The sequence below is a fragment of the Cheilinus undulatus genome, linkage group 6 (genome assembly GCF_018320785.1).
Source record: "Cheilinus undulatus linkage group 6, ASM1832078v1, whole genome shotgun sequence".
Classification (NCBI taxonomy): Eukaryota; Metazoa; Chordata; class Actinopteri; order Labriformes; family Labridae; genus Cheilinus; species Cheilinus undulatus.
In genome coordinates this window covers 32,322,517-32,349,128 of record NC_054870.1, presented here as the reverse complement: position 1 = coordinate 32,349,128, position 26,612 = coordinate 32,322,517, and the positions used below count along the sequence as shown (strand labels likewise).

At 40.5% G+C, this 26,612-nt stretch overlaps 1 protein-coding gene across 1 annotated transcript in view; it reads left to right on the top strand.

Annotated features, from left to right (window-relative positions):
• The first annotated feature begins 5,946 nt into the window (after window positions 1-5,946).
• The window catches only part of LOC121510948 (YLP motif-containing protein 1-like), a 56,516-nt gene continuing 35,850 nt past the window's right edge, over window positions 5,947-26,612 (top strand). The window contains exon 1 of the mRNA XM_041789356.1: window positions 5,947-8,311. Coding sequence (XP_041645290.1) covers window positions 5,947-8,311 — 2,365 coding nt within the window. The remainder of the gene's footprint in view (window positions 8,312-26,612) is intronic.

The following is a 26,612-nucleotide window of genomic DNA, read 5'->3' as shown; positions in this document are numbered from 1 at the left end:
AAGCTTTTCAAGATGGATTTCCTGATGAGAGTCTGGCAAATCCATCTGCTTTTCAAAGTTATATCAATGGAGCCGTGAGTTACTCAGTCTGTCCTCTTTCTTTCTCTTATTCTGCTTTTCAAATATTTATGGACATGTATTTCCCCTAAATCCAGAAACAGCTATTCTATGTCAGTCCAAACAGCTAGAAACATCTAGAGGATCTTAGCCATTAGAAATCTTCCTCAGTGCAATATGGTATAAATTGCAAAGAAAATCATTCAAAACTCTGGAACAAAGAGACATCCCCTTGCTTTGAAGCATGGCCTATAGAACTCTCCAGTACTTTATACTTTTAGAAGATTTGATATGGTATAGTAGGGAAAACAACCAGGTTCAAACAGATGTAGCAGCCCTTCCTTGATTTTATCTCATCTTTTAAGGAATACACATGACCCACCAATGCCTTTTAGAGCTTCAGCTTAACATTAGTTATTGCAATGCTCTTCAAAAGGGTGACAATAGGACTTGTTATCAAGAGTACCCCATTGATCGTCGAACGTCTCATTAGCTAATGGTTCATGTGCTCTTACTGTACGGGGAGTGAATTTTATTGTACCACAGTCGTTTGGATTATATTTAGGAAAAACCTCACTGCACACTGATTGACAGATAGCTTGACAGGCAGAGGCTACCTTTCTGTCAACCAGAATGCTAGCTAGCTAGCTGACAGGAAGTCAAGCTCAGTGGGCGGGCCGTTAGGTTGACCCAAAGTTTGGTTGAGACCGCAATTTCAATATACAAGCCACTGCGGATTGGCTTTTAAAGCTGTTTGAGTCAGCCTATTGTAATCAAACAGCTGACGTCACACAGGGTTTGTCCAACTCTTTTTCACAGTCTATGATGTCAACTACCGATGTTATAGTTTAACAAGTGACCACGCTAACTGGTGCCTTTCATCGAATGTGTCTTTGGTTGTTGTAATTATAAGTATAGGAAACTTAAAAGGCCGCTTTTTCATGAAATCATACCTTCTAAGTATGTTTCAGACGAAACAGACCTTTTTTTTCTGTATTTTGTAATCACGCTTACAGGATCTCTTTTTTAACACTGTAACACCGGCTTTTCTACAGCATTGTCAACAGTGAAGGTTTTAGATTTGTGATCAAGTCCTTTTCACTGACAAGTGTCTGATAAACACTTACTGTTTGGCCTAAGCTTACACTTTTTATTCATGTTAAAGAATTTTGCAACTTAAGCACAAATTGTTATTCCTGTTTCGGTTTTCCTTGGTGCACGCACATTATTGTTAACAGCTGAAAAGAAATGCTACAAATAAAGGGGGGAAAACTAGTTTGAACAAATTTAATTGTGCCTTTTATGGTCAAATAATGATTTAAAACTCTTTAATGCACCTCTCTCTCTCTCTCTCTCTCTCTCTCTCTCTCTCTCTCTCTTCCGCGTGCGCACGTTATACATTTAATTATAAACAGACTGGAGTAGAGGCCAATAAAAGCTCTTTTGAATCACGAATCGATTTTAAATGATGATTTATTCTAAATTGAATTTTCTTGTAGTTTGGAGGTAAAGAGCTCTGAGGAAAGAGTCAAGTCAGAGGGTTTGTTGTACAATGGCAAGCCTTGTGTTGCTGATTAGCCACTAATCAGACTGTTAAATGTACACCATCTCTATTTTGTTACTTATGTCATTTTCTGTAATAGTGACAAAAGTGTACTCCTGTAAAAGACACAATAACAGAAGTGCTTTTTGGAATCTATTAGAAGTTAAGGAGCGACATAATCACATCCTCTCTCAAGGTTTCCATACTTTTCCCCTCTTGATTTTCCAGCAGTCAAGTCTTTTTCAATGTGAGGCCTTTATAAGCCTCTGCTGGGGTGGCATTATATTTGTTCCAAAATCCTGGGCTTAATTTCTTAAATCCCTCTGTTACAGTGAAACTGACGTTGTGTGCACAGTCTGGCAAGTATGGCAAATGGAGGAACATTAGAATTTGAAAGTCAAACATTGTTTAGTTGGAGACAAACAGGACTCTGCGATTTACTTTCCTGTCAGGATTAGAGCGGCAAACCCTGAGTACACACCTCTGCCCCTGCCTCTGTGTTTGAAGTTGACTTTATGGGGATGAGCGATCTGCTGCAGCGAGAGCCAGAGTCTCTGGAGAGCTGGGCTACAAGTAGTAATGAGAGGAGTGGATGAGGATAGGGAGAGAAGCCAGGGGATCACATGCTCTATAGGCCATTGCTCTCCACATGAATATGAGAGTATTTGTGTGTGTTTGTGTCTGGCGTTTTCGTCTAAATTGAAGCGGTTACTTTCAGTCTCAGAAAGAGACTGTTAACATTTTAAGGGCGTTTGTGGACAGGCTTTTGAATCAGAAAGTATATTTTCAGATTTGGGTTTGAAAAATAGTTATGCATACGCTCAAAATAAAAAATCAGGAGCGATTGTGCCTGAAGGTGGTGAATGACACTTCTACTCCAAATGGCATTTAAACTTGAAGGACTTTATAACAACATGTTAAATGAATTAAAATAAGGTTCATTTTTTCCAACATGCAGCTTTGATTTAATAATTCATCTTTTACAGTGAATTTCAGATCGCTTCAAGGGCTGCTCCTGCCTCCTCTCCTTCCCATTTTAATTTCCGTTTTACATAAAGCTGACTAATGTTCCTCTGACCTTACTCAAAGCAAAAAAGTTCTCAGTCATCTGCGGAATTGGTTTTTTTAGAGCCACTATCATCAGCGCTTTTCCTGTCATCTTGTGAAAACAGCAGAGTACTATTCTCCCTCTCTGATCTCTTGCTACTCTAATTACACATCTGTGATTAAACTAGATATTAGTGCAGATGACGACAGACAGTTTCAACAGGCCCTTTGTGAGATACAGGAACTTTAATTTGCTGATTTTAACAAGAATTTCTTCATGGCTTAATAAGTGTATTACTGGCCCTCAGAACGGTTAGCTCTGAGATTGGATTTTGGACACTTCCTTACCTTACATCTGTTTTCATGCATTAATAAACAGGGGTCCTCTGCAGAAGGGATCAGGTTTCAGAGTAACATGAAATGAGACATACAGGTGGTTAGGTGAAGCCTCAGTCATATGTTGAATATTAACCTTGGTAAACAAAGTCATTTTTGGCAATTACATTTGTGGATTATTATCAAAGCAAAATTTAAAATACTTAAGAATTGTTGTCCTGATAGCCAACAAAGTGTTACACCATGAACAAAATCCAGTGCAACAAAGTCTTAACTGGCCAGTTAATCTTATAAAAGAAATGTAAAACCTCTAATCCATGGGTTTCCAAACTTTTCTCCTTGAAGTCCCCCCTCCTACTTTGATCTAAGAAAAGCTGAGCCCTATCAATTCCTTTTTTAATCTTACCTTATGATTTTTAGGAAATAACTTTGGGCTTTTATGCCTTATTTTGAGGAGGACAGTGGATAGAGGTGGAAACAGGGATGACAGATTGGGTGAGAAACAACCCGGGCCACCTGGGTACATTAGGTGCGACCTAACCACTAGGCTCTTGGTTCCCATCCTGGGATCTTGGATGAAGGGGGTGCAAGGCTATGTCTGCTTTGAGGCAGTTCAAATAAGATTTGCACATACTAATTAGAATCGTGAAAACACTTAAAGGTAACTCATACAAAGGTCATTTGGGTAAGAACTAAGGCTGGGAAAATAAAAAAATAAAATTGTGCTTTCCGGCAGTGAAGAAGAATTGATTTCTGGTTTATAGCACTAACATGTAGCATGGCTAAACAAAACATAATATAAAGCTAAACCAAATGGTATCAGATCAGTGCATAAACTTGTGTACTCACCGATACCAATAACTGCATTTAAAGCAGTTTCAGACATGTTTCAGATACTGGTATCGGAATCGGAACAACCCTAGTTGTAAAGTTACAGTATAAAGAGGAAGTCCGACGAAGCTCAGGCTCAAGTACATGCAATGTCACACTTGCTGCACCTAAATGAAAATATTTTTCATTTAGTTTTAAGATCTATTTTTGGGGTTTTATGCGTTATTGATAGAGTCAGAAATAGGGATGAGATGGTTCATAAAGTCTCTCTAAATTAAACAGAAATGTTTGTACTTTGCTGCAAAGTTATAGTGCTTCGAAATAAATGTCCACCACACATTATACTTGTTTCAACACTTGAAGAACTATGCTTTTTGTTTTTTGCGTTTTTATGAATGAGTGGCCCACTTTGTACTTGTGCTTTTCAATTGAACATTTTAAAGACTCTTCTAGTTCTTTTTCAGAACTGTCTTTCTTCGCACGCACACAAAAGAAAACATTTGTCTGAAATTAATACCATGAGAATGACCTGTAGAAAATAAAAAATGATGACAGGTCAGCTAGAAAATCCTCAATCCATGCAGCACTACTTTGTGTTCCTTTTAAAAGAAGTGAAATGAGCTCTTGTTGGGTTTTTGCTCAACAAGCATGTTGTAAGGCAAAGGCTGTAGGTGCTTTAGGATTAACTGATGTCACAAAATGAACCCTCCCCCCTTCCACACACATACAGAGATGCACAAACTCCCAGCTTCCCTTGTGTTTTACTTTTCTTTGCAAAGGGGCAAATCCAGATTATGCTGCTTGTCTAAGGGAGGGAGATCAGAGGAGCTTTAGGGAAGAGGGGGAAGGTGCAGCATTTTACTGACAGTAAAATGCAAAATACGTCTTGTAATATAAATGGACAAAGCAGAAAAAGATTTGATTTGAGTGATGCAGTTTGCACTCCAGACATTGTTATTAAACTTTGATAGATTATTGTTTTAAATGATAATCCCCAGGAGGGCAAGTAAAACGTTTCAGGTGGATTTCATTGTGCATTCTGCAATCTTAATGCCCTTCATGTTTTGTAATTTTCAATGTTCTGCAGTCAGCATGCAGACAGCCGGTTGTGCTGATCTCAAATTGTTGAGAGTGGGGCAGAGACAGCGAACGATACGGCCACATCAAGGGCATTTCAGTGTGAGTTGGGCAGCAGTTGCTCGGTGGCTCTGCTGCAGGCATGGGGCCTGGAGGATTAGTGTCCAATCAGAATGGATTTGATGTTTACTGACAGCACATGGGACTTAGCAGAGAGAACTGTATTTCATTTGTATTCAATGAAGCTGTGTGCCTTACTCGGCCTCCCCTCCCTCCCCGCGCTTTGAATCTGGCAAAGCTGAAACCTGTTGACAACAGTACATCACTAACAGCTCCAGGTAGGTGACTCTTCATGTGAGGGCAAAAGCTTTAGGGGTGGACTCTTTTCGTAGGCATCATCATCGCCATCATAATCATCATCATCAGCAGATCCGCTCGTATCTGGTTCACATGACGTCACAGTGGGAAGTGGAATTAAACAGGCTTTATTTGGATGTAATCCCTCATAGCAATCGGCAGAGCGAGTAAAACGTCCCAGAGAAGGAGGGAGATAAACCCTGTTGGATTAGTACAAGCCCCAGCCCATCCCAACCTCAAACCCAACCTATCCCCTCACTTCCTTTTTTGTCTTTTTTTTTTTTTTTTTTTCAAGTTTGTGGCCATGTCAAGCATGCACCGATACTATGCCTTTCATGGAGTAGCTGTATTTCCTCTGCGGTGTTGAGTGTTTGTGTGGTTTGGTGTGATGTGTTTGTGTGTGGTATCCTTTTTCCTTAGGCACAACAAGCCAGCATGACCAGAGATTAATTATTCAAGGACCACAGCCAAAGGCGGAGTCACCCGATAGTACGGACTTACAATATTACAACCTGATATCAGGTGAAACGGTAGACCTTGCCTCATCCTCTTTTCTGCTTGTTCTTCTGCTCCTCCCTCAACAGCTACGGCACACTGGGAATCTTTTAAAAACAAAGCTTCAAGCAGAGATCTTTTTCCTGTTTTGGGTGTTTTTGCTCCTCTCTTAACATTTTCTGTGGCTTATTCCTTTTTTGCCAATGCTTGTCCCTAACAAACAGCTGAGTCTTGGTCGCTCCCACAGTTGGGACACATTAGGGGGGAATGAGGGTCAGTGGGACAGGTCTGAGAGCGTCTACGAGCAGCAGGCAAGAGTAGCTGGCCGACGGAGTTCTCTGTCATACGGAGAGGGAGGAGGGTGGTACGAGCCTCCACCAGGAGTACAGCATCCTGAACTGGATTTAAAACGTGACCCATATTCCTACCAAGACTCTCTTTACGGACAGGTCTACGCAGAGCGACACGATCCAAGGGCACTACGAAAGAGCTCTGTCCCTGATCTAAGCCACTACGACCGTGCATCCATGGCTCACCGAGGATCTATCCCACATCCGGACTACTATTCACATGACCCGGCCATGACTCCGCGGCCACCAGAGGGTTTTTATCGGCCAGAACAGCAGCCTCCACCAGCTCATCCTCATCCACTCAGTAGGTCAGGTTCTCGTTATGGGATGGCACCGGGGACTCGGGGTGTTTGGGATCAAACTCAAGGAGGTAGAGCTGGACCGCAAGCCCCTTCATCACCTTTACCTGCTCCACCTCCTCCGACTGCTCATGAGCTGAATCGGGCTTATAGAGAACCTAGTGCTGTAGCTGCTGCCAAAATGACAACAGATGGCCAACAACGCATTCCCTCGCGCGACCCATCTCCAGCTCACTATGGTATGGAACATGCGTCTCCTCGCTACGCCAGTGAGCCTCCACCTCTAAGTGGTCAGTCAATCTATACTGATGTGAATGGCCGCCCACTGGATCCCCAGCAACAGGCTGCTACTTGTCTAGTAGTAGATCCTGCCAGTCAAGGTATGATAATGAGGCAAGAAACAGCCTCTCCATACACTGTCCAACAGCAGCAACAACTACAGCAGCAACAACAGTTACAACAGCAGCAACAATTACAACAGCAACAACAATTACAACAGCAGCAACAATTACAACAGCAGCAGGTACAGCAACAGCAGCTACAGCAACAGCAGCTACAGCAACAACAAATACAACAGCAACAACTTCAACAGCAACAACTTCAACAGCAACAACTACAACAACAACAGCTTCAACAACAGCTACAACAGCAGCAGATACAGCAACACCAAATACAGCAAGATCAGTTGCAACAGCAGCTTCAACTGCAACAGCAACCCCCCCCTACCATGCCGGTTGCTGACCCTAACCTGTCTTTGGCAGCTACGCTTCCCGCCCCTACTCCAATGCAAACAGCAGCAGTGACTGCAGTTGCCACAGTTGCACCTGCACCTGTACCTGCAACTATACAACCAGCTCCAGCCCCTCCTCCCCCTGTGACTCCACTTCCTGCTCCCCTTCCTGCTCCTCCTCCAACCGCCCCACAGACGCCATTACCTGCGGACCCCAAGAAGACAGTGGATCCTGAATTCCTTGCCCTCTTGCGAAATGAGGGTCTGTCTGAGAGCACCATCTCCTCTGTTATCCAGCAAGGTTTTGACTCCACTAGCATGCTGGCTGTAATGGAGGAAAATGATGTCCGCACCGTCGCTCCAAACCTTGGTCAAGCTCGTGTGCTGTCTCGTTTGGTGAACAACTGCAAGCGTCCTGTTGAAGCTACGCCAGCCCCCTCCCAACCTCAAACACCCATGCGAGGCCGCTCTAATAGCTTCAGCCATCGCTCAGATGTCTACCATCATCATCAGCAACCACACCATCCAACACACCCTCCACAGGCTTTGACTGTGGATCCACAACTGATGCCCCCACAGACCCCTGGGGCCATGCAGACCATCTCCCCAAGGATGGGAGAAGCAATGGGTAGAAGGCCTAGCAGTGCTCCTTCTCAGCACCTCTTGGAGGCCACTGGAGCCTACCCAGGCCAACCACCTCGCTCCCCAGGGCCATACACTGGAGCTATTATGCCTGTCCAACAGAGGCCAATGTCTGCCTACTCTTCTGGGATGGCAATGCCAGGGATGCCCATGCAGGGTATGCAGATGATGCCACAGCAGATGACAGGGTCAATGCCTGCCATACCAGGGTCTATGCATGCCATGCCAGGCATGCCACAGCAAATGCCTGTGTCCATGCCAGCTCTACCCCAGCCACCGCAGCAAGTACCGAAAGCATACTCCACCAACTACACAGTACCCATGGAGCTGATGAAGAGGGACAGGAACTTACTGCCATTGTCACCCATGCACAGCCCTCACCCAAGTCCTCAGCTGATACGTAAGGGTGGGGGACCTGCATCCGACAACGCCCTTGTTCCTATGGGGCCACCTGGCCCCAGCCAAAGTGCACTGGTTGCTAACCAGAAGCTAAGCCGACGCACGGGTCCACCAGTCATTGTGTCCACCATGGCATCTCCAGATACAAGTAAATCTTTTCTTTCTCATTCTCATTTTCTGCTTTCTGCCTGGTTTCTAGATACTTACACTTTTGCTTTTTTATTGGTTGATCATATGTTTTTATTAGATAAGGAAAAGGATTTGGGACTGAGATTTCTTGGCATGCTTTAAACATTAGACTATATTTTCCATTCCTTTCATTTCGTTGACAAGCTTCACAATGCAGAGCTGCCGTGTTTTTTAGAATCAAGTCTCCTCTTCACAGTTTGCTAAAGCAACAGCTTTAGTGAAGGAATAAGAGGGCAGTCATTTCAATGAAAATAGCATTTTTGTCTTTATTGTGATGGATGGTTAGTATTTGCGTGACCTGCTGTGTCGAGTAAGCGGGGTTTGTTGTGGTTGCTGCAAACATAATTCAACTGAGAGTAATGTAACATTTAGCGGAGTGCGGTCACTGGTGTGTGATGCATAATGCTTGACCTTGGGAAGTCAATGATGATGAAGTTAAGATTATTCATGGAAATAGTTTTTTTCCTAGACAGAGCTGTCATGTTGTTAGCTGTTCTGTGTTAGGTCTTTTTACATCAACAATAGATACATGATGTGCCTGTTTTCTTCTTATCTAGGCCAGTGGAATAAAATCCAAATGCAGCAGCCGATCTCTTTTTCAAATCTGTTTTGGGATTATGATTAAACCGTAAAAGGATAACTTTCCAAACCTGTCCTACTTTTGGGTTGATCCTAAAAATATGCTTGTATGTCACTTTCTTCTATGCTTATTTTAGTGAGAGGCAGATTTGTCAGTAGTCTAAACACTTTGTTTGAAGTCCTTTATTTTTCTAGTAATCTCATGTCCTTCTTTTGTTAGAATGATGAATTACCCCATTAGATATGACACAAGATGGCAATAAAGAGGTGTGCTATGGTGGATTTAGGAGAAACACCTGTCAGCAGCCTTTTAACACAACTATGCAACTATCTTGTTTCATCCACAATACTAATGTGTGGACAATTAAAATAAAGACATCTTTGACCAGAAAAGTCAGTCATTAGTGCATAATTCCTAGAAACATTAGTGGTCCAGGCCTGAGTGTGTTGCAAAAGTGTGCATCTGTGTGCAACAGGGAAGGGCAACTTTGGTTACCTAGAGGGCAGCATTAATTTCAAAGTCAGTGCCGAAGGGCCAAATTATCACAGATTGCTGTATAGTCCCATTTTAACCCTGTGTTTTTATTAGACCAACATTTATGTTTTTAAACTCTAGTGTAAATTTAAATGTTCATGTAATGAGATAAACACAGATTTTTATCAATTTCAAGCTGCTTTTTCAGTGCAGTGAACATCATAGTTACTTATTTTACTTGCATATTTATTTTTTACAAGTGCATTTAGTGATGCATGTAAAGAAGGTTTACAGAAACCCTTGCATCCAAATATAGAGAAAGAACAAAATCAAAAACACAATACAAAATAGAAAACAACATTTAAATAAATTGATAAAGAAAAATATGATACATGCAAGTTGAATAAAATAAAAAAAACTGAACAATAAAAATGAAAGGAATCAAGAAGTTAATAACTATTAAATTAATTTCAATTTTTTAAATCAAATAAATTCAAAATAAAAAGATTGCGAATAAAAACCCTAAAAGAAATTGAAAACAAGTTTCAAACTGTTTTAATCAAATTTAAAAAAAAATATAGAAAAAATAACCATGAAGCAGGGGTGAAAGATTATAAGAGCAATGTTTCAATTCACATGCTTTCATGACAGATTTTGTCCTGTTTTCTTAAAGTTTGTAATTCATTGGTATTTGAAATTGACTTTGGGGCCACTTTGAGTGAGGTGAAGGGCTGCATCTGGCCCCTGGGCTGCCAGTTGCCCACCGCTGGTGTACAATATGCATGATTACCTTTAAAAGCAGATTTTTCCCTATTAAACCTGCTATGCCTCTTAGTTAATAATATGCTGGCCTCTTTTTAAAATCATAATTTTTCTGGACTACACAGCATCCATAAAGTTGCTTAATCGTGATTGCAGTATTTGTTAGCTGTGGAGTCATTGTAACTGCAGCTGTTTTTGATGAAGTCCTTTCTGCTCTGCCACACACCATCTCCCTGTAGCCCCCCAGCCCCTGTTGTTGTAAACATGGATGTCTTATTGCATTATGGTAATAGGGGTGCACCAGAGTAGCCTGGAAAGGCTTCACAGCAGTTCAAGCTGCACGGCTTAATGCAGTCATGCTGCAGTCAAGGTGGACTGCTGACCTGCATTAAAAAGCAATTATCTTTATCCAATTTTTCTTCAGCACCAGGGTAAAACTTACATTTAAGCTGGTGTATAAAAGAGATTAGTAAATTGTTTTAGTTTAATTTTTGAGTTTAATTTATTTGTTTTTTGTCTCCGAATCACGTTTCAGCTCCTGTTTTAGTAAAATGCTTTCAGTCAGTGCATCTTTGTGTATAATCACTTAAACTAAAGACTTATCAGATTCCAGCTTTGATTCAAAATAATTAAAGCTGCTACTTAACATTACCATCATTCACACTTCTATCTGATGTCTCAGACATTTTGGGAAATAAAGGCACCGTAGGCTGACTAGCAGCATCGCTGGACAGATAAAATCGAATTACAGTGCTGATGGCCGACGTGTGATTGTGTCATTTTATCCGTGCAGGTTGTAATGAGAAGGGGGGGGTTAATCCATCAGATCCTCCATTTCCACTGCTGCACTAATCCACAGAAATTCTCATTCTGTCCAGAGCAGCATCCATGCTTTCCACGAGCCTCCGAGAACTGCCAGTAGGTCGAATTATACTTTAACAGTGGCAGCACGGACAGAAAACAAATGATTTTTGGAGGCCGTTTTTTGTCCTCTCTGTGATTTTTAAACATAAGGGAGCAGACATTGAAAGATTCCCGTTGCAAGGATGTCAAAGCACACTGCTGCTCTTTCCAACACATGCTTTGGAAAAGATTTTCCACATACACATGCATCTCATTGTTAGTACACACAGTCAGCAGAGTAGACCTTATTTGCATGAGGCTGAAATTTGTTGCTTAGGTAATTTCATCTGTTAATGGACACAGGCGCAAAGCTGCTCTGAAAGCATATTCCTAAATTGTATGTTGCTAAGCAACATGGGTTTTGGTAATGGTAGGCAGTTTTGCTTCTGGTTAAAGGGTCAGTCCATTGTCAGAGGACACTGCAAATTTACATGCTAGCTCTTATTTTTAACAAAATGGCTGGATAATCTAACGCATCTGGAAGACAAAGTGACCTCTAATGCATCTGGAAGACAAGCTGTTAAATCATTCACATATTTTCATGTGGGATTTATAAAAATCAACAGTCTTTTCTTGCCTTTTTTTCAAGAAAAAATCAAGGCAGTTTCATATGAAACTGGCTTTTGGTGTTTTGTAAGATGACAAATTAAATTGTAAAAGCTACAAAAACCCATTTATATCACTGAAAATCCAATTAGTTCTCAGCTTAAGATATTTTACATATTCTGACAACCTCAAATAATTCATTAGTTACAGCAGTGAGTAAATTTAGACTGTAGTCTGAAGTTCAACATAGTATTTGATGCTTGGTAGAATACCCTTGAGCAAGACCCCGCCTTTATATGACTAAGTAGGACTCACTCCCATCCCCCACACTAGCATTTTAATCACCCCGGATGTAACTGTTAGACCATCACTATTTTACTTCCACCCTGTGGAAGCAGTTGGCTCCCATTCATGGACTCAGACCAAGAGACGTGATGCCAGCTCAGGTCAGTTCTTACCCTGCGTGACACACTAGCCGCAATTTTCTTCCTTGCTATAGGCCTGGCGTGATCGTGGTGGGGGTGGGTTATGGGCATATTAGTTCTGGAGATAGCAGATTATGTATTAACGGGCCCAGGTCAAAGCTACAGGCAGTTGTTACACAGAGTGAGGGATTAAGGAAGAGCAAGGGAAAGAGACATAGCCCCACCACTGATGGATGATGATTGCTGCCTTACGCATGGGGGGAGGGGAGGCTGGGCGTTTACAGCTGTCTGTCAACCTTGGACTGTCCATGAAGATGAGACAAACAGTCATTTTTGCATCGCTGACTTTGATAGTCAAACTTTGGCCTTAATCACAAATGACAGTCGAGTGTTTTTTTTATGCTGTTGTGGTCACTCTGTTACACAGTGACGCATATATTTTCTTTTTATCTGAGAGGATGGCTAATAACATCTACAGCGTAGTTATGTCATTATTGGATTAAATTAGGACGTTTTAACAGGAACAGCAGATAAACACAAACACTAAAACTATCATGGCCTTGGATGTTCAAAGCCTCTGTTTCAATCTGTCAATTTGTCTTTTGATCACATTGTTACAGCAGAAATTAGTACATAGAAAATAAAAAAGTGTAACTTGCTACTGACTTCCAAGACTTGAGGATTTTTTTTTGTGTGTATCAGCTGTGAAAAAGACAGTCAACTGTGGGAAATAAGTTAACATACTGCCATTTTTTGTTAGAAATAAACACATCAAAAAAAAATTTTTTTTTACTTGATTAATGATTGTTGCAGTGAGGGTTGGTGTTTTCTTTTCCCTTTTTTTCTAAATCTTGCAAGGGCTTGTATTTTGAAATCTAGTTTTCTGCTTAACTGTCTGAGACAGGATATAAGGAGTCACTGGCGTGTTGTCTCTCGCTCTTTTTCAAAGTCTGGTCCTACAGCGCTGTTAAACACACATTTGGACTAGGCTACTGAGTGTGTATGATTAAACCATTTGAATTTTCACGCCCATTTACCCAGTAGCAGAAATGAAAGTGGAGACCATACAGACAGCAGCTCTGTAAAGTTTTCCCAGCACCATCAAATATGCTATCATATAATATAACCATTTTATGTGGTGCTGCTTTTACCTGTCAAGCTTTACTTTGATGCAATGAAATTGTGGTAATACCTAGGGCTGTAAAGGTTAATTTTTTAATTGTGATTAATCTCAGATTTCTGTAGGTAACCACAATTAATGTCATCCTTTTTATTGCATTTTAAAATGCCACTATTTTGCATGAAAATTGTTTTTGCATCATGGAGTTTTCAACAGTCGTAAGGATAAATAACTTTCTGCTTGGATGCAGGCCAAATAAGAGGACAGCAAAAAAAGTTAAATGTTTAATTAAACAAGGTACAGATGACTTTTGACTAGTCTACTGAGCTGATTGTGAGTTTTTGAAGTGAAACAAGACATTAAGGAGCAGTGGTGGGGTTATTTTACATCACTGTGGCTGCAGGGATTCACTGACATGGCTTGACCAAAGTGTGCTGAAAGGGTCAATAGGGCATGCAATTTTTCAAAAATAAATAAATAAATAATATATAAATAAATAAATATTGCACTGATTGTGGATCATAGTCAATTGCAATTAATGTGATTAATCTTGACAGCCCTAGTAATAACATAATAGAACGATACTTACATTTAAAAGTGTATTGAACAGTCAAGGACCCGGCTTTCTTCTGATATTGTGCTTTTAAAATTTTTAAACCATTGGTTCAAATGATTAAAATACAGTCCTTAGAAGATGAACTGTTGTCATGCTGTGGAACATTTTCCTCCTCTTGACCATGACTTCACAGTCATCATTGCACAATTTGAAACAGTAAAAGCATGCTGCCATAAATGAATGGATTTGAATTGAATAAGCTTTGAGAAATGACCCTGTCTGATGGATCAGACAATTTAAAACACTGGAATGGTTCTTGACTTTCATCTATACTCGTGGATAATGTAGTATTTACTGCCATCTGGCAAAGCAAATTGGCAAAGAAATAATGGTGTTTAATTTTCTAAGGGGGCAGAGTGATATCTCTGTGGTTAGCACTGTCACCTCACAGCAAGAAGGTTCCTGGTTCAAATCCTGGTCGGATGAAGCCTTCCTGTGTGGAGTTTACTCTTTGGGCTGATTTGTGTCTCTAAATTGCCATCACCCCCAACCATCATGCCTAAAGATGCAAGTGTAATTGCTTGTTAGTCTTCTGTGATTGGCTGGTGACAGACCAGGGTGTCCCCCACCTCCCACCCAGTGACACCTGGGACTATCTATACTGTGGCCCTGAACAGTATAGGTGGTATAGATAATGGATGGAATTATCCAGGGGCTCCAAGTTTATGTGTTGAGCAATGTTAAAGATGGAAACTAAAAACCAGCTGATCCTATTGCATCAATCCTGGCTGATAGGAGGAAAAGTAGTAGAGTGTGCAGCCTTCTGTTTTAATATCAGACAGTAATTTATTTTGGCCTCTTGAGTAAATGAAGAATATGGACTTCATTTTTCTCCCCATCTTGTTTTATTTTTCTTAGGGCAAATCTATCCCAGTTTCTCTGCCTGTCATTCTAGAAACTTCTTGATTTGGCATTGACACTCCTTTAACTCAAAAGAGCTGCGAGTGAAGGGGGAAAAAAAGTCTGAGGTAATGTGAGAAATATGTTTCTAAACAAACATCATACTCGGTTCAGCACGTTCATTCATGACTGTGGTTGTGGCTTACAAAGCATGACTGCAGGAAAATAAGGAAAAATGAGAGGTGATTTAATTTAAAGACAACAGAAAAGATGAGAGGCAATTATAGCAGAAGGACAATCCAAGTTTTATTATAAGGGAAAGAAACACTTTATAAACTTTTAACATGGCGTCCTTGTCACAATGTCTGGCAGCAATGTCACATCTTAGCACAGGGAAAATTTGATATATAGGGCAAAAGCAAAGCAAGCAAGTAAAAGCAAAGGGACATAGGAGGTGAATCGTAATACTTAGATCTAACAACATGATGAAAAAGTAAGTAAAAGTGTAAAGCCAAAGATGCTTTTATCAAACTTTGGATCAAGCAGATTACATATATAAAATCCTTATGGACACACGTTGTAGAGATGACTAACCACAGACCCTCTTTTGTTAAAATAAATATGTTAGTTTACTTTTTGTTGAGTCCTTTTTGATTTATTTTTAATCTTAATTATGTAAACACTTCGTCCTCCCACGTTGTACTCAGATCTTTTCCTTTTATTATTGAGTAATGATTACTATTTATCTTATTTTTAAAACTTGGAACTGCACAGAGAAAGAAGTTGTTCATTTTCAGTGCCCTGCGCTATAAATAGCAGCAAAAAAAAAAATTACTAGTAGAGCATTTTACCCACTGAGACCTGAAAAGTACTCAACAGGGAGAAAAACAAGTGTCAGCCAATATAATAAATGTCCACTGTTTACCAGTTATTTTGCCTTTTATTCTACAGTTAGGAGTTAGTTTTTATTTACTGTTATGAAAGAGACATTTGAAACTGATGCCTCTCCGTGACTTTCAAAAACAAGCCATAAACCCAACATAAAGATTTTAATACAGGACAATTTTTCAGTGTTTGATGATGCCATTCAGCAATGCAGACAGATAAAGCTTTTGTTTTTAACTTACAAGCAAGTGTTTCAGAGTTTTCTTTAAGGCTGGCTCAGACTACATCTTTTTTTTTCCTTTAAGGATGGCACCATGTAAGACTATACAACAAAATTTTGTTCAGTATTTACCGACAGACTGGCCACACTACAAGTGTGATCCCGACCGCTTATCTGGCACGGTGTCATCACCACTGTCTATGCAACTGTGTGTGAGCTTGCTGGTCATCGGGGCAGCAGGTCAAAGAGTGTCGATCGTAGCTTCAACAGAAGCAATCTGAAAAAAAAAAGAAAAAAGAAACAATTATGGACATGTCCCGATGTATCAAGAGCAGGACAAGATAGACTTGAGGTATGAACTTAATAACATGTGAAAAAAGTTAGCCCAATTAGCCAAAATTATACATACATTTTCACTGTGTGGATACATAAATCCCCTTAGGGAGAAAAAGAGGGGATTATTTCATCTAACTCTAAATGCTGATTCAAAAATAGGAAGCAAATGCTATTCTATTGTTAGGCATCGGGATACACATTTTTGACGTCAGGTCAGGGTGTCAAATTAGGCCACGATTCAAGAAAAAAATCTGACATGCCAGTCTTGTGGAGTTGTGGTCCTGTGGCATCTTGGACGTCATTGATTATGTCACATTAAAGACATTTGTTAGAGATCTAATGTTAATTTCATAGTATCACAGTGACAAAAGCTTCTCAATACCGTCGTAGACATACAACAGTTTCAAACAGTAGCTCTTCGGGCAAAAGTTTTGTTTTTTAGTGGAGCAGAGCGAAGGGAAGCAGGAACTACTGTTACCATCAGCTGTTGCATACCCATCATCCTTTGCGCTCCACTCGCTGGCTTGATCTAACAGCGTGAAAATGGTGGATGCCATGAGTGGCAATGGAGGACAAAGTAAGTAAGTATTGTGGAGGTGTACCGATGAGCATATTGTGAAAGACTTACAGATAATTTTAGTGGTTAGTATAATCGCTGGAGCCAGAGTATAAGTATATATTTTTAAGCCTTATGCATGCAACACTTACTTGTACATGTTGTAACATTCAAAGTGCAATTGTTGTTTGCAAGGGGTGTGACGAGACTCTTATCTCACAAGACAAGATGAGAATTTTTGCCCACGAGATGAGATTTTACAATTTTTTTTTGAATTTTGGAAAAAAATAAATGAGTGGAAAATATGTCCTTTATACAGCTGAGAGTTATTATTGCGAAGCATTCAGGTCTATTCAGAATTGGGTTTTTTTAACCTTTCTTGTACTGAATGGGCTATCAATGCTTACACACAGTTTGTCTTGTCTAACTCTGAGTCAAACTGTATATTTTAATGCTCTTCAAATCAAAACTTTAATTTGAATAGTCTACCTCATCTTTAATTTACTACACTATGCACTTATTGGTACAATTACAATAATAATAATAACAACATTTACGGATCAGCTCTTTTACTTCATTGGCTGTCAAACCAACATTTTTAAAGTGTCCATGGCATCTGCGTGATCTTTTATCATTTCCAGTTAGGTATTGTTTTCTGTCAGATGAGCTGCTGGTCCGGGTGTCTGCAGTATTGATTCCGCAAGATGATTTTCATCTCAACGAAAAATCCCATGAAGTTTTGATCTCGCAACATCTCATGGCACGAGATCTTGCCACACCCCTATTGTTTGCCGATGTCCCTTCGATCCCAAGTCTTTAATTGTTGTTTCTGTTTTTTTTTTTTTTTTAATACCACAATACATACTGTACCAGGGACTTTTACCAAAGTATTATTGTACTGTGAAATTTTTATAATGTTACATGCCTATGTACAGGCCCATAGGGAGAAAAGAGGAAATTATATAATGTGACTGTCAAATGATGACAGAGTAAATGCTCTCCTACTGGTAGGCGTCGGGCCTTGTTGAACTGTGGTCGTGGGGCATCTTGGACACGTTGATTTAAAGAGCATTTGCTCCTGATCCTAACAAAAAGTATGTCCTTATAGTGTTTGAAAGTCAACTGTGGGACTTTCCCGAAACATATGACCACTTCTATTCACACGTTTGTTCCTCTATAGCATTTTTTTTCTCATCCAACGTGGGGAGAGAGTGTGATATTACATGTGCTCAGGGGTTGAACCTGCAACCGTAGCACTGAGGACTGTAGTCTCTGTTGATTGGGTGTCTGCTCAACCAGCTGACCACACTAGCACCCCACATTTCCATTTAATAAACATTTCCATTAATAAAGTTGCATAGCATAGGAAGTGCTTTCTTTGTCTAGACTACTAATTTATCCCTGTTGATTTTCTTTTCTTCTTTGACAGTTTAGCAATAACATGCATTATGACTGTCTTTGTGAACTTAAAAGTTGAGGAAGGGGTTGGCACAACACTTTATACAAACTGTCTCATCCTCCCCAGCATCAACATTACCATCTGGGTTGATTTAGAGGATTAAGCAGATGATTATGTGGACGCATTTGTTTCAATAAACACATCAATTATACGATTGAATAAATAAATACATCTGAGAATTTAAATAATTCCCCTCCAACAGCTGCATATTCAGAGATATCCTAACAAACATAAAGAATCAACAAATTCCTACATTATTTTCTTAAATTCTCAGAAGCATAAACATACTAGATGGCTGTTTAATGATAAGATTTTTTTCATTTTCTGTTTATCTTCTGTGATATCAGTCGAGGATTCTCAGGACAAGGTTTGCTTAGCTAGTATATATTTGAAAGTTGAACTCCAACCTTTTGTTGCCCTCTGTGTTTCTTTTTGTCCTTCAGAAACATTTTCAGAAATACAATGACATGTGCTTCCTCTAGGTTTTGGGGGCTCCATCTACCTTTAACAAACCGTACAGGTGTCATCCAAGGAAAAACTGAACCTTGAAAGATGAAGTCTGAGTGTGGAGGCAGAAAGCTTTTTGTGGCCAGTGCGCTGCATCCTTTCAGAGATGACTTGAAGTGATTTACTGCTGGTGCTGGGAGCAGAGAGGGAAGGACACACACAGGAGGTCACACGCTCAAATATTTAAAGCTCTAAATAAGAAAAATGAATGGAGTAAGAAAGTGAAAAACCCTGACTTCTTCTGTCCTCATAAAGTCATAGCATCTCCCTCTCCATTTGCATTTTCTCCGTCTTTCTATTGCCTCTTTTCCCTTTCTTTCCTTTCCTGTTTTGTCCTGTCTTTTCTTCCTCTTTTTTCTTCCTTTACTCTAAATTCCTCTCCTCCACCATCAGTGCCAACCAGGGAGTCACCCTGAATTATTCATTTTGTGAAAAGGAAATCTTCACGTGCATTAACGCAGAGTGAAGAAGAAGCAGGGCTGACCATGTTCTCTGTGTACAAAATTGTGTGGTGGTGTTAATTAGTGTGTGTATATGGGTTGTATGTCTTGGTGACCAGGCGTTGCACAAGTTGACACTTTGCCTGGCTGCGTTTTAACAGAAGCGTGGTGGAGATATGTTTAGAGGTGCAGATGAATCTCATTTGCACCCTGAGGATAATATTGTACATTTCTCAGTGGGCATGTCAGGCATGTTCAGGATCACACTAGGCTGTAAATGGGATTGTGTTTCACAGTGTTTTTATCGTCACAACGGTAGGACAATTTTTGTTTGTTAGAGTGTAGTCCTGAATCTACATTTCATTCTTTAGAAATCTGGTTAAAACAAAATTCTGAGGGTGTTAAACGTAAAGTTGTCCGTTACCTCAGACTTCTGTGGTTTCTCTACCTGGCAAGTTTACTTCTCCTTGTCAATGGTGCTGTCGTCACTCTGTGACTCACTGACCTCTCAGTGAGCTGTTGCCTGTGCCCCAGGACGGGACATGCTGTTTTTTTCTTGGAAGCCTTAGTCTGGGGCTTTTTTGCCTTTATTGGAGAGATAGGACAGTGTATAGAGTCGGTATGTGGACACTGGAGGTCAGTGGTTACTTCTTAAACGGAACATTATGAAAGCATTTTATTTAAAAAATGCTATTGGCCTTAATACAGAATTTATCCATCCGCCTATCCATCCACCCACCCGCTTAATAGGGGTCAGGTTGCTTTGGTCGCAGGCTGAACAAGTGAACCCAGACATCTCTCTCCCTAGAAACACTTCCTAACTCCTTATGGGGATCCCCAGGCATTCCCAGACCAGACAGGATATATAATCACACCAGCACATTCTGGGTCTTACCCGAGGTCTCCTCTCAGTAGGACGTGCCTGGAAGACCTCCAAAGTGAGATGCCTAAGAGGCATCCTGTCAACCAGGCCTGCTGGATGCAAGGAGCAGGGGATCTGCTTTTAGCACCCTCCAGATGTCAGGACTCCTAACTCTGTCTCGAAGGCTGAGCCTAGCCACTCTCCAGAGAAACTCACTTCAGCTGCTTGTTAATGTAATTTTTTGCTCATAATTCATAGTTTACGACCATAGGTGAGGGTTAAGAGGTAGATTAACTGGTAACCCGAAAGCTTTGCCTTTCAGCTCAGCTCCCTCTTCCCCAAAGTAGTCCAGCAATGCACAATGCCCACAGTCTTGCTGATTCTGCACCAATCTGCCTGTAAGTCTAACTATTATATTCTATAGTTGATATCCATATATACGGACATATCAAAGTGTTTAAAGAGAAGTTTTAGTGCAAGAGAGAGCTTCTGCTCCGGAACCATTTAAATGACTTAGATGGATTAAAAAAATAAATAAATAAAATAAAACATTTTCTGAAAATAATAATGGCAGACAAAAGTTTTGTAATCAGTGTACAAACATGATTAATACAACATAAGATGGTATTTTTATAATGTGCTACAATTTTGGATGAAAAAAGTACAGGCTAAGTGTGACTAGGCCTTAAACCTACTGCATACATGCAAGGTGGACTAAGCAACACTGTGCCCTCTCATCTCCCACGCTCTCTCCCATTTTTTCTCTCTCTCACACCTTCACACACACACACAGACACACACACCCACACACACCCACACACCCCCTCATACACATACACCCCCCTCTGCTCCTGCTTCCACATCCTTTTCTTCTTCTTCATCTCTCTCTGATCAGGCCAGTTGGCACAATTCACAGAGAATGAAAAAAGGTGGAGAAGGAGGAAAAAAAGGTGGTTGAGAGGTGAAGTGATGCACAGGAAAAAAAAAGAAAAAAAAAAGAATTTATGCATAGAAATCACCACTCTTCAAAAACCATCATCCGTTGTCCACCTGCAGCTGTGCTATCTCTTCATCTCTCTTTTGAAATCACTCTTCACCTTTCACTGTTCTTGTTCGTGCCTCAGCTATTTGGCAGCAGCACATCGTGCAGATCACAGGGACAGATGGGTTGGTGAATTTGAGAGGTCAAATTATAACGACGGCTCCTCTCCCTCCAGTGCTCTCTTTTTAATGAATGAGGCTTTTTTTATTACAGGCTTTTTGGTCCGAGGGCTCCGGTTACATGCTGTAACCAAACCTCCTCAATGGAGCCTTTTAAACTCACTATTCTCTCCCATGAGCTTGAGGTTCACACACTTCACTACAATACACTGTTTTTTCTTTATTCAGTCAAATATCTAACTGGCTAAGCTAAGTGTTATAGTAAAATATTACTCATATACTTATCTTTTTGTCCATTACTTGCAGTACCTTTTTGATATCATGGTAAGTTAAATCATAGTTTGTGATAATGGGTTAATCTGACCAGAATTTTTCAGCCAATAATTTTTGGTGACACAGGACAAAGACAAAAGATAAATCTTTACATGTGATAGGCTATTAACAGCTATATTTGATCATTTTATATAACCACCATGTCTTTTTCAGAATATGTTTGTCTAATGTCTGGATATGTTGACCAGACAGCCTGAGCAGACAACTTAACCTTATTGTAAAAATCCCTTTTAAAGGGTCTGTCAGAGTCAAAGAGGCTCAGCGTTGGGCTGCCCTCTCACAGACGAGAGTAGTAGTAAACAGGCTAATCTGTCAGAGCTCTGCTGGGATTTAAACCTCAGGATTGATTAGATCCTTGGATGGATTTGCCTGAGTGTTACCTGAGGTTCACATGTATGAACCTTTTTGTATATATGTGCTAGCACTGGATCAGGTTAGATCTGTTTCTGTAAAACCTTTGATAGAGTTTGAAATATCTTATTCCAATAATTAACAATTCGTGGGCAACCCCAGAACATATGTGCTAGAGAAGCTGGACCTTGTCCACACCTGTTACAGGATGGACTCACTGAAGGAAACATTTTGGAGGGTTTCAGTTTGGACAAGTGAAGTTTGTGTAGTATTTTAAATTGCAGAAGTCCATGTGTTATGCAAACAGATGAGGAATGAACATTGTCCTGGGCCTTTGTCCATTTGTTGTCTGAGATTTCCACTCCCAGATCCTCCCTCCAGGCTTCTCTTAGATGATCCAGTGTGGCTATACAGTCTATTTGAGACAAAGTGTCATGTATCTTGGATATAGATCCTATTTTAATGGGTCAGACTGAAGTAGTGTTTCCATGATGCATTCAGGGGGCTGATGGGGAGAACAAAGCTACGGATTTGTAGACTTTTGACTTTTCTGCTAAGCTGTCTGTTACGTGAAGTGAAATGAGACATTAAGCTGTTGATGCAGTGACTTATCCAAAGTGTGCTGAAAGGGACAATAAAGCATGCATTTTATATAATTTAAAGAAATGTATGTACCAATTATGGACCTTAATCTCAGTGCCTAATGCAGTAATAGTGACAGCTCCAGTATGTTTTTGGTAACCAAACTGGATTATCTTGTTTTTATTAATAAAACATTGTGGGTTCATACTATATAAATTGCACAGATAGGTCTGCAACACTTTGGTTCTTAAACAAAGCCAACATGTTTATGCAATTTATCCAGTGTGCAGTAGATGGATTGCTATTTTAATTAATTTATTTGTTTCGTATGCAACCTGACTTATGAGATAGTACGTCTCTACTCAACCAAAGAAAAACTTGGTCAACTAAAATAAAACCCATGCACCAATCAATCGATTGGTTGCACCCTCCTTTACCTTATTATTCCATACTGAACTAACAATTGACTTTGAGCTGACCAGCATGCACCTGTCTATAACTTCTGTGTTCATGGCACAACAACTATTTAGAATCATATAGCCTACATTCTAACATCTGATAATTGTTTTTGTCTTCATTTATAATTAAAGCCAATTACAGGAGCCATAAAACACAGCAGTTTTGTAACACAAAGTGCTGCATATTCCTCTCCTTCTCCTGCCTGCGGTCTGTCTTGTTCACTCGGCTGGGCATGCACACGAGCAACAGACCAACCAAGGAGAATTTGGACGAATGAAAAGTCATCCACCAACCAATCAACCAGCTGACTGGAAGGTGTCCATTTCAAAGGACTGCATCTTGATCTTATTTAACATTACAATAACAGATTGTATCAAAGATTTGACAACCTACAACAGTAAAACCAGTCAACTTAAGAGCGTGTTTAAGAGGGAGGATCAAAATCACAGACTGGGATCATGAAGTGAGAGTTTTTGAGTATGAGAGAGTGAGACTAAGAAGAAGAGGAGGAGGAGGGAGGCAGAAAAAGAGAAAGGGGCTGGCACTCTTAAAGAGCCGTGTGGGCCAGATCACAAATAATAAAACAGAAAAAGGCAGGGAGGGAGGGAAGGGAAGGAAAAAAGGAGGGAGGAAAATATGTTGAGCGAAGGGGAAGGTCGGAGAGAATGGAAGAGGGAGTCGAACGTGTGCCAGCAGCACTGCACCTCTCGCTGTGACTGGTGCTCTTCAAGGATTTTTCTCTCTCCCTCTCTCTCTCTTCCGTCTCTTTTATTTACCTCCCTCTTTTTCTTTTCTCCTGCGTAGCTGTGGCATCGGCTTCTTTCCCATTTTTCCTCCCCCCACCCCTTCCTCTCTCTTTCTCTGTGGCTCTCTCTCTGTCTTTCTGTGACTCGCAACAAAAGGCTGACGGAGTGAGCTTGACGTCTGAATGAATCGCCCAAACCTGCCGTGAAGGGAGAGAAGAGGGTGACAGAGCAGGAGAAGAAGGGGAGGCTGAAGAGAGGAGATACAAGTGATCTGGCTTGGAGAGCGTGCATGAGAAGAGTAGAGATCCAACATTTTTTTCCCCCTTCTTTGGAGATTCAAGTAGTTGAAGGCAGCGCTTTGGGGGGAGTGACGATCGTAGTTCTCGCTCTCCCATCCTCCCCTTCACCCACTGCCCTCCTGTGCCACCTTCCATTTTTTTCCCTCCCCCTCTCAAAGAGTCGTCTGAAAAAAGGGAAATGGAGGTCTTGGGGGTGAGGTGATGAAGGAGGACAGATTTGGAAACAAGCAGTGTGGGAGAGTAAAAGAAGACAGAAGGGAGGGAGAATCTCCCCCCATCCTAACCCCACTCCTTTATTTTTTTTACACCCCTCTCAATACATTTCCTTTACCATGTGCAGCTCCTGATTTGAAGAATGTGGAGACAGCATTTCCCAGGCAAGGAGCATGCTTCACATTGTCATTTTGTGTTTTTCTCTTTCTGCATGTATTCAGGGTAATAACAAAAAGCTGTGGCGTGTTTGATGGCGAGAGGTCGGAGCGAGAGGAGGGCTTTGGAGGGGTTGGATTTGGCTTTAAGGCTAATGAGCCTCTTATGTTTTTGCAATGGAGTGTGTCATGAAAACAGTGCGTGTGAGCGCACCAGGGCGAGCACCCATGTGAGTGTGTGTCAGTGTTTCCTTAGCAGTTTTAAGCCACAGAGGGTGAGAAGAGAGAGAGAGGATGGAGAGAGGAGGGTGGCTGTCATTTAAAGGGTCAAAGCTCACAGGAGAATGGTCATTGAGTGGTTCTGTGCGAGTGTGTTAATGGTTGTCATCATGTGTATCGACATGACATGTCACAAGTGTGTATTCATGGATGAAAGGTAGATACTAGGGAAGCACAGTGTTATTGGCATGATACCAATATTGGCAGATTTTTGCTAGAAAAGTTAACTATCAGTATGACTTTGTAAATGCTGATATATTGGATATCAGCAAAAATCCAATATCGTGCATCCCTGTTAAAGGTGCAGAGTGTAATCTTTAGCCTTGTAGCATTAAGCAGAGCAAACCTGGTAGACATGACACATGATATTTATAAGAAGGCTTTACCTACATGTTTAATCACCAGAATTTATAAAATTGATTTATTGCCATGTCCTTAAATTGAGCCTTTTATTCATATGCATGGAGGGTCCCCTTCATGGACCCACCATGTTGAATTTTTCGCATCTTGCATGCTTCTACGGTACCACAGGCAGGAGGAAATAGCCGAAACATTTTTAATTCCACTGAATACCACAGCTACCATGGGACATTAACATTGCAGTGTTGAATCTGGCTGTTATGTATCTAATATCCCCAGTTTTGCACACTGCACCTTTAAATACATATAAGTTTGAGGTATGGTTGTCAAAAATGTAGATATTTCAACACTCCATGTCATAAAACATCACATTTTCCAGTAGGGTTGTTAGAAAATATCAATACATTAAAATATTGTGATATTTCATGGTGCATTAGAATGGTGTATAAATATTTTATAAATTAATAATTTACTTTGTTAGTGCAGTAGTGTTGTGAGTTAATTCAACCCCCAGCAGCTAGTTGGTAGAAGACATTCAGCTGTTTGACACTTCCCTCTTCTCCTCTGTTCAGACACGATCACAGGTGCCTTCCAGCCTGAGTGAGCTGGTCGCTCATGCCTATCTAGCGGAGCGGCAGACTACCACCAGTCATGCCTGCTTCTGCTGCATTCAAAGCAGATGAGTGGACTTAGTTTGGCTTCCAAAACATTAAAGACAGTACAGACTTAGACAAAAGCGAGCTGCAAGCTTGCAAGCTATGTCATGCCAGCACGAAATACTCAGGCAACGTAAATCTGCGAGTTCACAGCTGGACAGTGATAACACACTAATGAGTGAATGCCTCTCAACAGACGCTGGGAGGGGTCAATATGTTGAAGCTACTGCTGGTCTCTACTCATATCTATATCTGTAAGGACCTGCGCTGTCTTGGGGTCGTTAAGAATGGCGGCTTTCATAATACGATAAAAACAGCAGTCTATCACATTATGCCCCTCCTACAACACAGTCCAACAGTCCTTAAAGCTGGGCATGAGGACCAGCTTCTCTCTTATAATCTCCCTCCACAAACACATTGGCATTAAGTATAGATATACAACTGTTATAACAAGAGACATAAAGATTGAAATGTATTTATTCTGTAGTGAATTTTTTGTTTCAAGCAAAATAAGGAAAATCCTCATCTTCACATTGCACAAAGATAGTGAAATGCGAGACTGCATTTTTTAACTGATATTGTTAACAAGGTTGTATTTCTATATGTTAACAATAGCTTAATTCTGTTCTCTGTATATTCTATGTTTATCAACTAAGTACCGCATTATAGTTATGTATATATACACTGTATATATAGCGTATATCATATCAGCATCCCTGTATCGTGATATGAATTGTATTGCCAGATTCTTCCCAATACACAGCCCTATTTTCTAATATTTTCATGGTCAAAACAGAACAAAGCATAAAAAATGCAGATCTTCAGTCATGCTTCCAATCCAAAAAGAAAGAGAAGAAGTCCTTAATTACAAATATACACCGGCAAATTTTCGATCCAAAAAACATTGCCAATGTGTTTGTGCAATTTAGTCTTTTTACTGCTGTGGTGTCAAAATAGGCTTAAAGTATTGAATGCTACTAGTGTTGACTGAAAGTTTAATTCTGGTGTTGGGACTATGAGAGCTGTAATTTGGGGATTTATCAGCAAAAATCAAAAACAGCTGACAAAAGTAAAATGCAGCATGACTTTCCAGCTTAAAATTGCTTTCAGTCTGAGCCAAAATAACTTCAAGTTT